Genomic DNA, 13,247 nt, shown 5'->3' with positions numbered 1-13,247 from the left:
TTAGTGACAGCTGGATGTGAAGACCAGGACTGAGTGTAACCTGGGTGAGTTAGGAGCAGTAAATTATCTCAGAGTCTCACACAAGGCAGAAAGAGTCCATCTTAAGTCAGCTGCACTGAAATTTGCTTCACAGAACGTGCAAAATGACACCGAAGGCCAAGTACAATGTTGCTTATGGACAGCAAACACACAGGAAATAACCTCTGATGCTGCCATAGAATTAAAGCAAAACAGGATGCAGAAAGGTTTAGTGGGAAAGATGACTCTGCAAAAAGGAAACTGAGCCTTATTTATAAAGCAAGACTCATGACCTCTTAGGGAGGGGGAACTCAGCCTGTCATTTTCTACCATGGCTAAATCACGCCTCATGAGCAATCAGTCTATTATTTCTAAAGTTTTCAGGCTAGTTTGCTATTGTGAAATTATATTTCTTCAAACGATACAAAAAGTGCATTCCTCCTTCAGGACTGCACCCTGCACGTGCCAAATCTGAAGCTACAAATCCAAGCTGTTTTGGATTTATCTGAGAACTAAAAAAAAAAAAAAAAATGGGACCTCTGAACCATTTTCTGAGAAGAAAACTTCATCCATGTCCAGAAAAAAATAATCATTTGGGCTAAGGTCAATGTGGGAAATTTCAAGTCAAAATATGAGTTTCCGAGCATTATAGAAGTAATGGTGAGCAGCAGTTTAAACTGAAATCCTTCTGGGAGACAAAAAACACTAATTCCAAAGTTCATGCTGAGTTTTGCCTCCACCATGATGAAAAGTGTACTAATTTTCCTAAAGGGCAGAGATGTTTTTGAAACTGGTCTGCTCTGCAGCAGAGCTTTCCTAAGAAGTTTGTCAAAATTAGGCAAGGGAAGAGGGCAGGGTTCTTTGGATGGGATTTGTATTTTAGCACAAAATTTTATGGACATGGATACACTATGAAAAACTCATTGTGCAAATGTTTTTGTCTCAATAGATCCTGAGAGTGACTTCACCTCACAGCTCCTTGCCTATTCTGCTGATTTGGTTGGAGAGGTGTATCAATCTGAATAACATGAAGAAAGAGACTTTTGGAAAACTGTGTAATTTTTTTTTAATTGAAGTTATTCTTCAAGTTAACAAGAGAAATACCTATGTGAAAAAAAAAATACTAACACATAGATGAAGTGGCCTAAGTGGCCTTTATATGGCCACTTTTCATCTTATAAGATTTATGGATTTGTTCCCTGTTCCCCATGGAACATTGTGTGTGATACCTCTGTGCCACCTGGATTTCTAGCCTCATATCATCTGAGAAATCCTCTTGTACTGTCAAGTGTTTTGATGTTATTTTAATGCAAAGGATTTCTCAAAATTATGCATATTAAGTAGCACTGAAATTTCCTGTTTACAATGCTATAAAACCAAATTCTGAGGTCTCCGTGCAAACCAAATATTGACTTTTAAGGGTCATGGAGTAACTATTGACCCAAATTGGCATGCAAGGAATTATACATGTGAATCTAGAGATGGGATCTGTGTCACAGTTTAGCTGCACTGAAGTACCTTAAAGAAATTACAGTCATAACTGCATGAAAAGAGAGATTCACAGACTGTCAGGAGACTGGTGCTCTAGACACACTGCTGATATTGTCTGGGTGTCCCCTTTGCACGGAGAGCTGGTTCACACAGAGACACCAAGTGTAGAAATTTAAACAGAGTATCCTGAGAGTATCAGGAGCCAAATCCCATTGGGTCAGGCCCAGAAGCATTCTGCAGTGCACTATGGCAGGCAAATTTGCACATAATATACACTTTATTTTAAAGTCTGGGACAAGTCCTGCCCCACTGAGGTCAGTGTTGATTGATTCAACATCACTGAATAAGAGCGCCACAATGTGCACCCCCTTGTGCACTGATGTTACCTGTATTATATCTGCTCTCCGCAATTACCTGCAGCCAGGTGGGGGGCAATCTCTTCTCCCAGTGAACAACAGAACAAGAGGAAATGGCCTCAAGTTGCACCAGGGGAGGTTTAGATTAGATATCAGGAAAAATTGCTTTACTGAAGAAGTGATCAAGCACTGGAACAGGCTGCTCAAGGAAGTGAAGAGATCACCACTCCTGGAAGTGTTCAAAATACAGGTAAATGTGGCAATTAAGGACATGGTTTAGTGGTGGTTTTAGCTCGGCAGTGCTGGGCTAGTGCTTGCACTTCTCCAACTTTTAATGTTTCTGTGATTCTATGAATGCTTCATATATAAACCTCAGATATTTGTGTATGTAAATATATTTGCATATTTATATATGTACATGTGCATAAATACATAGGCAGCTCACTGCACTGGGTTTTTTTGTTTGTTTGTTTTTGAGATGGTGTAGAGCCATGTTCACTGGAAGAGTCATGACAGTAGGATTTCTTTCTGATTTTTACTGGACAATTGAAACTATGAAGATAATGGATAAATGCAAAGAGGGGAATATATCTCCTGCCTTAAAAGAGTCAGCCTCATGAGATACAGAAGTAAGGGAGAAAACTTATGTTAGGCTGATGAAGGGTAATTAGGAAAACCATTTAAACTATGTTGCTAGATGCTTGCAAAAGCATCATTGAATAAAGAAGCTGATTGATTTAGGTCTTAATTTTGAGAAAGAAGGTCCTGAGTAAAAAAAATTCAGCTGGAATTCAGATGGATTTTTTTTTAATTCTGTAATAAAATTTAAAATTATAAAGTTAATTAAGTTTAATAAAAGCATAAATGTCAAAGAGTAGGAAGGAGACATTGATTTGAACAAATATAAATCCAAAAGAATTGACAAGAATGTGATAAAATATACACAACAACGACAAAAAATTAATGGACAGATGTTCAAAGAAAATATTGTTTTATTTAAATTGAGACAAAAAAGTCATTAATGGTAGAAGTCTGTTGTTTGATGGAAGCTGTGGAATTGTGAGTAAGCAAAACAGGTAACAGCTAGGTCTAACAGTCATTTTTGTTGTATATTGAAAAATACATACGAGATGAGTTGTATCATAGAGATACCTAATAGTAATTAAGTCATTCTTAAAATTTCAGTGTCCCAAAACCACTCCAGAATCTACACATTTTAAAAGCCTTATATGTTTATTTGACTTATATTATTATTGACTCATATATATTGACTATAATATAATATTATTATATTATTGACTTGTATCTATTATACAAAGTCTTTGAAAGAACTTTCTGGAAGGCAATGTGAATATTCTCTCATCAATTTCCAGGAGACTGGCTAGGAGGCAGGGACTATTCTCATCCAGCACTAGACACCTCTGAGAGCTTTCACCTCTGGGCTAGTCATCCTACATTCCTTTTACAGTCAACTGAGAGATAGAAGTATTTCTAGAATGAAATTCATCTGACTAAAAGCTGACATCTATGTTTAGTTAAAATAACCACTTCCTAATGTGCTATCCACATTTTGTTTTTTTAGAAAACCAACAGGATACCCAAGTTTTCCCAGATCGGCTTGCAAAGCATTGGTCCTGACTCTCCTTGCAATGTAGTGGAAGAGATCATGTCCTTGGAGAAGTTGTGTTGTGTGTGAGGTCATCTTGTAGGGCTGAGCTTTTGACATGAATATCACTCCAATGGGAAAGCTGAGCTGAGAACTGAATGTTCTACCACTACAGTCCAGATAAATATTGTTGCACTGAAAATGTTCAGAGAAGAGTTATGAACCTTCCTAGATGCCTTCCAAATCAGTGGAATACTCAGAGATCCTGGTAAGGATTAATTATTTTCATAGTGTAAAAATATGTCCATGGCTTTAATAAATATGCAAAAAAATGCATACAAATGTAAGGGGGAAATACTAAAAACAAGATAATAATAAGTAGGATTTTGTATTAATGTCATTCCTATTATGTAAGCTGCCTTCTGCAAGTGCCTGTCTATCTTGACTTTAGCTCTCTTGACTCTAAAGGGACTAAAGGTGCTTTGAATACTAATTCAGATACATCTATTTATACTGTAAAGGATGGTTTGAGCTGAAAGTGGTATTTAAATGGCAGGGTAAAATCTTGCTCCTTTAAAATCAAAAGTATGATTAAGAATCAGGAAAGTTTTCTTACAATAGGAAACTCAGGAAGTTCAATCTATTTTGATTACTAAAAAAGGGCATAAGGTAACTTAATCACAGCCTGACATTATCTACAGGGTTAATCTCAATAATGACTTCTCAACTGGTCCAGAAAAGATAGAACAAAAAACAGTGGCTGGAAGCTGAAGATAACTCAGACTAGAAACCAAACGTAATTATTGGCGGTCACAACAAAGAATATTTGCAAGGGTGGCTGTGATCCTTCAGCTAAAGAACCCTCAAAATAAAATTTAGAAAAAAATATGCTGCAAATCAGGCAATCAATAATTGAGGAAGGAATACAGCTTTTTCTGTGCCAGATATAGGCCAGTGTCTCTCACTGCCCAGTAATCTAAGAATCTATAAATCCACTAGCCAGAAGTTTTCCTATTTTGTTGTGTTTAAAGAAAATGTTATCTACATGCTTATCGGTGTGACACTGAATCACTGTTATATGCATAAGGTTCAAAGCAGGTTAATTACCATTTTTTTCAACTCCAGCCTCTCATATGGTTTGCCACTGGCTCTCACAGCACTCTTGTTTTGAAAACTAATTCCCATTATCTAAAAGACTTTCCAAAGCAAACACAGTGGTGTAGTACTTTCTAATATTTATTTTGTATTCTCAAAGAAGAGGCAATAGAGGTAGGAGGTTTTTTGGGGGGGAAGAGTTCTTCTACAAAGGTACTTGTGTCCACTGTAGTTTTACTTAGTCCGAGGAATAGGTCCATGGACCAAGGGCTTTGCTTTGTGACTTCAGAATATGCAATAGGTGATTTATTTAATGGGAATTGGGTAAAGGCCTTATTCTAGTAGCAGCAAACTCTTCTTCAGTGCTTAACTGCAGCAGGAGATGGCAGATGAAAAGGGGTTTCACATGCTAAGATGAAGATGCATAGTTTTTAAGGTCACTATTATTTAAGGTCTCCCTCTAGCCTTCTTTCCTACATAATTTAGAAAACAAATAAACTCTAACCAAGACCTTCTACTGTGGAAGTCTGCCTCTTACTCTGATGTGTTCGACTGCATGCGGAGTGCCCATCACGCATTCCCTGCACTTGTGTGCTAGGGAAGGTAGATTCGATGGTGCTGGGAACAGCTCAGTGGACATGTGCAGCACACCATGTGTGTTCACAGCATTATCACCCACCCAGATTAGCAGCTGAGCACTGCCGGGTCCAGACAGCAATGCCTGCAGGTAAATATGGGCTTTGCAAGATATGGTTGAGTTGCTGACTCCATTGCAGGCTCCTTGCCTGACCTTGGGGCTGGAGCACTGTCTGCCTCTGTGTTTAAAAAGTTAAGATAATATTACTTGTCTGCTTCACAAGGATTTTGTGAGGTTAGAGACACTGTTTATTCAAGCTAGACGTAAAGTGTTACAGCAATGAGAGCTATTATAAATATGAGCATATAAATACCTATGCTCATGAAACCTCAATTAAAGCACTTACCTATCTTTCTAGAGGAAAGCACATTAATGCCCATCAGTCCCTGCAATGTCCCAGGACAGCTCACACACAGTTTCCCCCCTCTCTGAGGTAAAGAAACCCCATTGGTGACAGAACCTCAGAGGGGAAACATGCAGTGAGTGAGCACAGAGCATTTCATAGCACGGGTTTTGCTGTGATTTACAGTCTTGTGCTTGGTAAGGAGCAATAGCTGAGGGGTGGCTTATCCCATTAGTCCCAGTCTTGGTTGACCAATGGAGGTGGGGAATGATGGGGAGCAGCAAAGGCCCCGAGGTGCACTCAGGCCTGTGACAGACACTCTGCACATGCAGGAGCACATGTACATGCCACATGCTGTATGCACACAGAAGGAGGTTGCTTAACTAGGGCTTTACAAATATTTTCAAAGTGCTTTACAAACAATTCATTAATAGATGACATATTTTTTGCTAAAGGCACAACCAGCTCAACTAGATTTTATTACAGGTGTAAATAATATCGAGAGAATTTAAGTGTGAGCCTTGTTTCTCTGCTCTTAATCCCTCCTCCTACTGACATGTTAAAGGTCTGCCTAATCATCCAGCCCTTTCCTCCCAAATTCACAAATGTTTCATCCACACTTACTTATTTTACAGGGATTTATACAAATGCCAGGAGGCACCTAGCAGTGCCCTACAGGTTTCATGGCCCCAATGAAAAAACAAACAATGCTACAGCCCAGATGTGACCCAGCGGTGCAGTTTAACCCATTGAGAAGACAAAGCAGCAGCTTAGAAAGCCACCCTTTTTTAACCCGACAGCGGAAGAGCTGAGCACTTAGGGCTGGAGAAAGGCCAGAAATGAGGGGAGAATTTGGGCACCATGAGCCTGAACACATCTGCACTAGTAGGGGCTCAGCCTACCCTGTCCCTGTGGAACTTGGGGAGCCCCTGGGACCAACACTCACGGTGGGAACTCTGGGGATAGTGACGATGTCTCCCAGGGGCACTGGCACACGGGACAGAAGGGGGGACTGTTGTGGGGAGACGAAACACGGACAGGAATCCCCGGGGTTTCGGAGGTGTGCAGGTAGCGGGTCACCAAGGAGAAGGGGTCCCTGCGAGGAGCGGTGGGATGCAGGCGGTGGAAGCGCGTTCCTCGGGGCTGGGGCTGAGGGTCGGGGCTCCCCAGGGAGCGGGGCCGGCCGGGAACCCGCCGGTGCCCGGCTGAGGCGCAGGTAGGACCCCGCGCCCTGCCCGGCCCTGCCCTGAGCGGGGCGGGCTCCCGCGGCGGGGGCGGTGGCGCCGGGAGGCCGGCCCGGGAGGCGCGTCCCTCCCCTGGGCCGATTCTCAGTTTAATAGCGGAGCCGCCCCCGGCCCGCCCCGTTGGAGCCGGCCCGTGCGGCACGGCGCGGCCGGGGCCGGGGCCGCTGCGGGCCATGGCGGGGGGCGGGCGGGGGGGCGGCCGGCCGCGCCCGGCTGCTGGCCGTGCTGCTGGCGGGGCTGCTCGGCGGGGCGCGGGGCTTCGGCGACGAGGAGGAGCGGCGCTGCGACGCCATCCGCATCGCCATGTGCCAGAACCTGGGCTACAATGTCACCAAGATGCCCAACCTGGTGGGGCACGAGCTGCAGGCGGACGCGGAGCTGCAGCTCACCACCTTCACCCCCCTCATCCAGTACGGCTGCTCCAGCCAGCTCCAGGTGCGTCGGGGCTCCGGGGGGACCCGGCTGCGTGGGCGAGGTGGGGGCGACACACAGCGGGGCCGTGCGGTCCCGGGCCGGCTGCTGTCCCCCAGCACCCCGTCCTCATCCTCATCCCCTCCGCTCGGTACTAAACCAGCCCGAAAGTCGCGCCGCCTCGCAGGGTCGCTGCTGGCTGGCTGGGAAGAGAGCGCTGCTCACATTGGGCGGAGGTGCGGTGTCCCGGCGGTGTCCCGGCGGTGTCCCGGCGGTGTCCCGGCGGTGTCCCGGCGGTGTCCCGGCGGTGTCCCGGCGGTGTCCCGGCGGTGTCCCGGCGGTGTCCCGGCGGTGTCCCGGCTGCCCGCCGCAGCGCGGTACCCCCGCGGAGGCTGCGGCCACTCCCGGAGCTTTCCCGGCCGCTGCCCCTCCGTCCCGGCCGTGCCCCAGGTGCCGCGCCCGATTCCCCGCAGAACGAGCGGAGCTGGCCGCGGGGAGCTGGGGCAGCTCGGGACCCCGCCGGGAGCTGCACTGCGAAAGTTTCTTTCCCAGGCGGATGGCATGATCCCTGTCCTCCCCACGGGCATGGATTTCCTCAAACAAAACCCGGCTTGTTTCTCGGGGCAGAGTTCCCGAGTCAGCACGCAATTCCTCTCACGGTGTGGCATCGCCCAATTGCTATTATTCAAAAGACAAGAAAACTACAATATTTTATCACCGTTGTAAATGCGTACGTGAAGTTATTCTGAAAGAAAGACGTTTTTCTAGGAGGATCGTGAACCAAAATATTTCAATAAATGCTTTTTTCTTCCCATCCTGTTTGTTTCTTAGCTGAAATATCCAGGCAATGCTCAGAACAAATATATGTATTTATTTAAACCTCTTTAATTTGGTTTTCTGCTTTCTTAAATTGTACCCTTGAGGTTTAAATTTGGCTAAATCCCACTTGTTTCATTGGAACTGATGGGCTAAATTTACACGGAGCTAATCTAGGGAGTAAAATGTTCAGGCTTTGGCTTTGGACCACATTTGAACTGAAAGAAGACAACATTGTGGTTTTTTTCTCCTTTGTTTTTATTGTTCTTGGTTTATTTGTTTTATGCTGCTTCCTGTTTTTTTAAGGCAAAGGACCAAATATTACTGCTAAAAAGGAAAAGAAAGAGAAGACTTGTAATATTGCAACCTGTTTAATTTTCCCCTGACGCACTTGTGATTTCTGTTTCTCTCCTCCAGTTCTTCCTGTGTTCAGTTTATGTGCCGATGTGCACAGAGAAGATTAACATCCCCATAGGTCCCTGTGGAGGCATGTGCCTCTCTGTCAAAAGAAGATGTGAACCTGTTTTAAAAGAATTTGGGTTTGCCTGGCCAGACAGCCTAAACTGCAGCAAATTCCCACCCCAGAATGATCACAACCACATGTGCATGGAGGGCCCAGGAGATGAAGAGGTTCCCCTTCACAGCAAGACCTCCCTGCAGCCTGGGGAAGAGTGCCACGGCATGGGATCTAACTCAGATCAGTACATTTGGGTGAAGAGAAGCTTGAGCTGTGTCCTGAAATGTGGCTACGATGCTGGTCTGTACAGCAGGTCAGCTAAGGAATTCACAGATATCTGGATGGCCATATGGGCCAGTCTTTGCTTCATCTCGACTGCCTTCACAGTCCTGACCTTCCTGATTGATTCATCCAGATTTTCCTACCCGGAGCGGCCAATCATATTTTTGAGCATGTGCTACAATATTTATAGCATTGCTTATATTGTGAGGCTAACTGTGGGCCGGGAAAGGATATCCTGTGATTTTGAAGAGGCAGCAGAACCTGTTCTTATCCAAGAAGGTCTTAAGAACACAGGATGTGCGATAATTTTCTTGCTGATGTACTTTTTCGGGATGGCTAGCTCCATCTGGTGGGTTATTCTGACACTGACGTGGTTTCTGGCTGCGGGACTCAAGTGGGGCCACGAAGCAATCGAAATGCACAGCTCCTATTTCCACATCGCAGCCTGGGCCATCCCGGCAGTGAAGACCATCGTTATTTTGATTATGAGACTTGTAGATGCAGACGAGCTCACCGGCCTCTGCTATGTTGGGAACCAGAACCTGGATGCGCTGACAGGCTTTGTTGTGGCTCCACTTTTTACCTACCTGGTCATTGGGACTTTATTCATTGCAGCAGGACTCGTGGCCTTATTTAAAATCAGGTCTAATCTCCAGAAAGATGGAACTAAAACTGACAAACTGGAAAGACTGATGGTCAAAATTGGAGTCTTTTCAGTGCTGTACACCGTCCCAGCAACATGTGTCATCGCCTGTTATTTCTACGAGATCTCCAACTGGGCCATTTTCCGCTATTCAGCAGATGATTCCAATATGGCAGTAGAGATGCTCAAAATTTTCATGTCCCTTCTGGTGGGTATTACGTCAGGTATGTGGATCTGGTCAGCCAAAACTCTGCACACGTGGCAGAAGTGCTCCAACAGACTGGTGAACTCAGGGAAGGTGAAACGGGAGAAGAGAACAGATGGTTGGGTGAAACCTGGGAAAGGCAACGAGACAGTGGTATGAGAAAAGGACAGCATCCTGCTGGTCTGACTGCTCTCCTGTGAAGGACTGGTCCTGTGTAAGCATTGCTGTGTAAATGTTGGGAGTAGAGTAGGGGGACAGTTATACAACCTGTCTCTGGGGATGGGAGAAAAAAAGCCTTAAAGAATAAACAGCAAAGAGATTGTGCTGCAGATACCAATAGCCATAAACCATGCTGCCCAAAATAGGAGAGCCCAGGGAGGCTTTAAAAGCTGTGAAATACCCAAACATGTTATCTTTTTTTTAAAGAAGCAGGATGCAATTACTGAAGTCTTGAAGTCTTTAGAAACGGAGGTGCTGTAGCCCTTAGCTGTGAGATGATGTTTTCCTTTCATCATCTTACAGCGGATGGAGGAAAGGCAGTCCAGGGCCAAATTCTGGGCTTAATTAGGGTCCAGTTACCAAGTTACCAGAAATGGAGCACCCAGGACCTCAGTCAGATGTCTTCTTTCTGAGTTCAGCATTGAGAAGGAAGCACTTGATGAGGATTCTGTCTTTATGGGGGAATTCTGGTGTTCCAATACACTGTACAGTTCAGTCAGGGATCACGACCTGAAACAAATAGCAAATGGATTTTCCATTTGTGATGAGTAGGATTTAGTGAGGTATTAGTGAGGATGACTTTTCAGTCATCTAATGGTCTAATAATAATTTTGACTCATTCTTTTTGCCATTTATAACCTGATCTGAATGGAGAGTTGATTCTGCCTTGTGGGAATTTCAAGCTTCCTGTGTTTCTTCCCACCTCAGTCATTCTGTGGTTCTATCAATATTTATAAAATCTAAAAGCTTTACTCAAGGCATCCTCAGAAGTAGAGGAATCAGCTCAAGTTGGAAAACTGTATATGGTCTTCCACATCTATTGTCATTATCCCTCTGCCTCCATTCCTGCCTCTTCAGGTGCTCCTGCTACTCCTAGCAGACCACTTTCTTCTGCTGCATTTATTAGCTTTAAAAAAAAAAAAAAAGTCTTAACTATATAATGTTCCTTCCTACAGGAAAGAGAAAAATTAGTTGAAGGTACCCTCAAACAATGCCATGTTTCTCCAAGCAAACTTACTTTTCTCTTTCTGGAGACTCATTGCATGGAGCAATTAAGTCTTAATGTATTTCATTCAGTGTGATGGTATCTCCTCTGTAGACGCCAGTCTGTGGAGAAACAAAATGTTAAGTTCCTTGGCAGCCTCGTGTTCACACAGATCACTTGTATAATTATGTGTGTCAGTTGCAATTAAAAGAACATTCTCAGCCCATGACATTGCAGTACAGCTGACTGCCTCACAACGATGCTTCAATTGCTCACTGACAGCTATGGACACTTTTTTTTAATGTACATTTACACATAGAATGTGAGCAGGCATTCAGTCCTCAGGAGCAACAAAGACCTTTCCAGTTTTTGGAAAGGGATCCAAGGAATCTAACTTCTTGGTGAATAATGTTGTTTCAAAGTAACCATTTCATTTTCTTGTTCTTTTATTTGAGGAGGGACCAGCTTGTGCTTGCAGGGAGCTGAATGTAGTGTCTAGGGGCTTGTAAGAAAGATGATGCAAATACAAATATTCTAGAAGCACTTAAGAGAGCACTGTTATGATGCTCTATCCCTTTGAAACACATTTGTTTTTACCTTTGTGCCCCAAGCTTTTGCTTCCTTTGTTTGTGTGGAACCTGATCAGCTGCAGAGCATCCCCCCAACTCCCATGATCTTCCAGGGCAGCTGAGAGCAGATGCTGCTTTAATAAAGTACTTGCTTTCCACACAGGTGCCCATGTGCTTCCCAAACCACTGTTCACTCCAGCTCTGGAAGTGAACACTAATCTGTCCCAGAAGCATGTATTGTTTCAATGTCAGTGTTGAAACATGTGCTAGAGAACGGGTTTTTTTCTTTTACAAACAAAATCCAGACCCCAAACAAACCCTAATGGCAGTCTTTGCGGTTGGGCTCCCTCTCCAGCAGAACAAGTGACAACTTGACACATTCTGTTCAAGACACACAAGCACTGTCTTGGCCAACACCACATTCCAGCTGGGCCTTTTCACCCTCTCCATAAAGTCTCTTGCTGTTAGTGTTGTGTTTGGATCTGGTTATTCCTTTGTGAACAAGGAGTTTTGCAAGTGTGAGATCTTCAGATGGCTGAGCTTCTCCATCATGCAGTCTTTCTGCTGGCACAGTGGGGAATGTGAAGGCAGCAGCTGTATGTTGGCTTTCAAGGAGCAAGGATGCAGTATGACCCTTTTTTGTAACCTAGTATTTGGCTGTGCTGAGGTCTCATGTTCACTCAAGGTGTGCTTCACTCTGAAATGCTTTGGATACTCTCCTGGCCAATAAGACCCATGTTTGAGGAGACTGATTCAATAAATGGCATTTTTAACCTTGTTATGTACACAGAAGTGAATGGTAAATAGTGCCTTTTTATCAAATCCTTGCATCTCTGCCTGTGATCCTGTGAACTATTGACAGAGGGATGCCCCTGCTGACGTGAGACACAGTGAGCTGGATGAGGATGGCACTGTGTAGCCCTAGGAGGGACCTGGACGGATATTTCATTAAAGCATGTGAGGGATTCAAATGCTATGGGAAAGAGGTGGGCTGGGGGGAGGCAAGGTACCAGCTGCTGTTCCTGAAGAGACATCATTCCCCAGCAGCTGGGGGAACACTGTACTGACCCAAAGTGAAATTAGTGGTTGCATCAATTAAACCATTCCATTGGTATATTCACCCACATGCATTTACCTGGCTCCATGTCAGGGCTGTGTAAGTGGGAAGACACAGCAGACAGCCTAAAAATTGGTGCTTGAGAAGAGCAAAGAGCGGGTATCAGCAACTCTGGAGTTCTCTCATTTCAACATTGTTACGAGCTTAAGGCCAAAAGCGGTGTGACTAATCCTGTCTCGGAAGGGCAGTTGCTGTGGTTATACAACCAGAAACTTTGCAGGCGTTTCCTTCGATTGCACAGTCCCTGCTCCCATCTCCCCCCTCAGCGTGTGCTCTTGGCACTGCAGGTTTCACAAGCATCTGCCAGAGAGGTACAAGCTTAGCTCTTACATTAAACAGACAAGTTAGCTCCTTTCTCTGAATTTTGAGGAAATAGACACTGATTATTTTGGGGTGTACAGAAAATATATCTACTTCAATGTATGTACTGTAAATTTCTAATTTATCACTGTAAAAAAAACCAAACCGACTTTGCTATTTAATTTTTATATCAAAATAAAACTTTAACCTCTGTGGATAACTAAAAAATTCCTGGCAGCCTTCACATTTTTGGTGAGTTTGTTTCTTAAATAGGCTTCAGCATTGTTGGAAGTGCTTTTTTCCTCTGAAGGAAGAAGGACTGAAATGCTCATGCTGTGGTGAAAGGACACTTTGAATGGGTTAATCCAGCATAGTTTGGATCCAATAACTGAGAACGAATCATCATTGGGCAACAGTGAAAGTGTGTTCATGTTTCTGCACATGGGGTGGACA

At 44.3% G+C, this 13,247-nt stretch overlaps 1 protein-coding gene across 1 annotated transcript; it reads left to right on the top strand.

The window, feature by feature from the left end:
* Nucleotides 1-7,008: 7,008 nt before the first annotated feature.
* Nucleotides 7,009-13,022, top strand: FZD4 (frizzled class receptor 4). Its single transcript, XM_066341294.1, has 2 exons — nucleotides 7,009-7,225; nucleotides 8,435-13,022. Exons 1-2 carry the CDS (start codon nucleotides 7,094-7,096, stop codon nucleotides 9,761-9,763), a joined length of 1,461 nt encoding a protein of 486 aa, XP_066197391.1. The 5' UTR covers nucleotides 7,009-7,093; the 3' UTR covers nucleotides 9,764-13,022.
* Nucleotides 13,023-13,247: the final 225 nt, after the last annotated feature.

Source organism: Sylvia atricapilla, chromosome 2, assembly GCF_009819655.1.
Source record: "Sylvia atricapilla isolate bSylAtr1 chromosome 2, bSylAtr1.pri, whole genome shotgun sequence".
Lineage (NCBI taxonomy): Eukaryota > Metazoa > Chordata > Aves > Passeriformes > Sylviidae > Sylvia > Sylvia atricapilla.
This window is presented reverse-complemented; position numbering and strand designations above follow the sequence as displayed.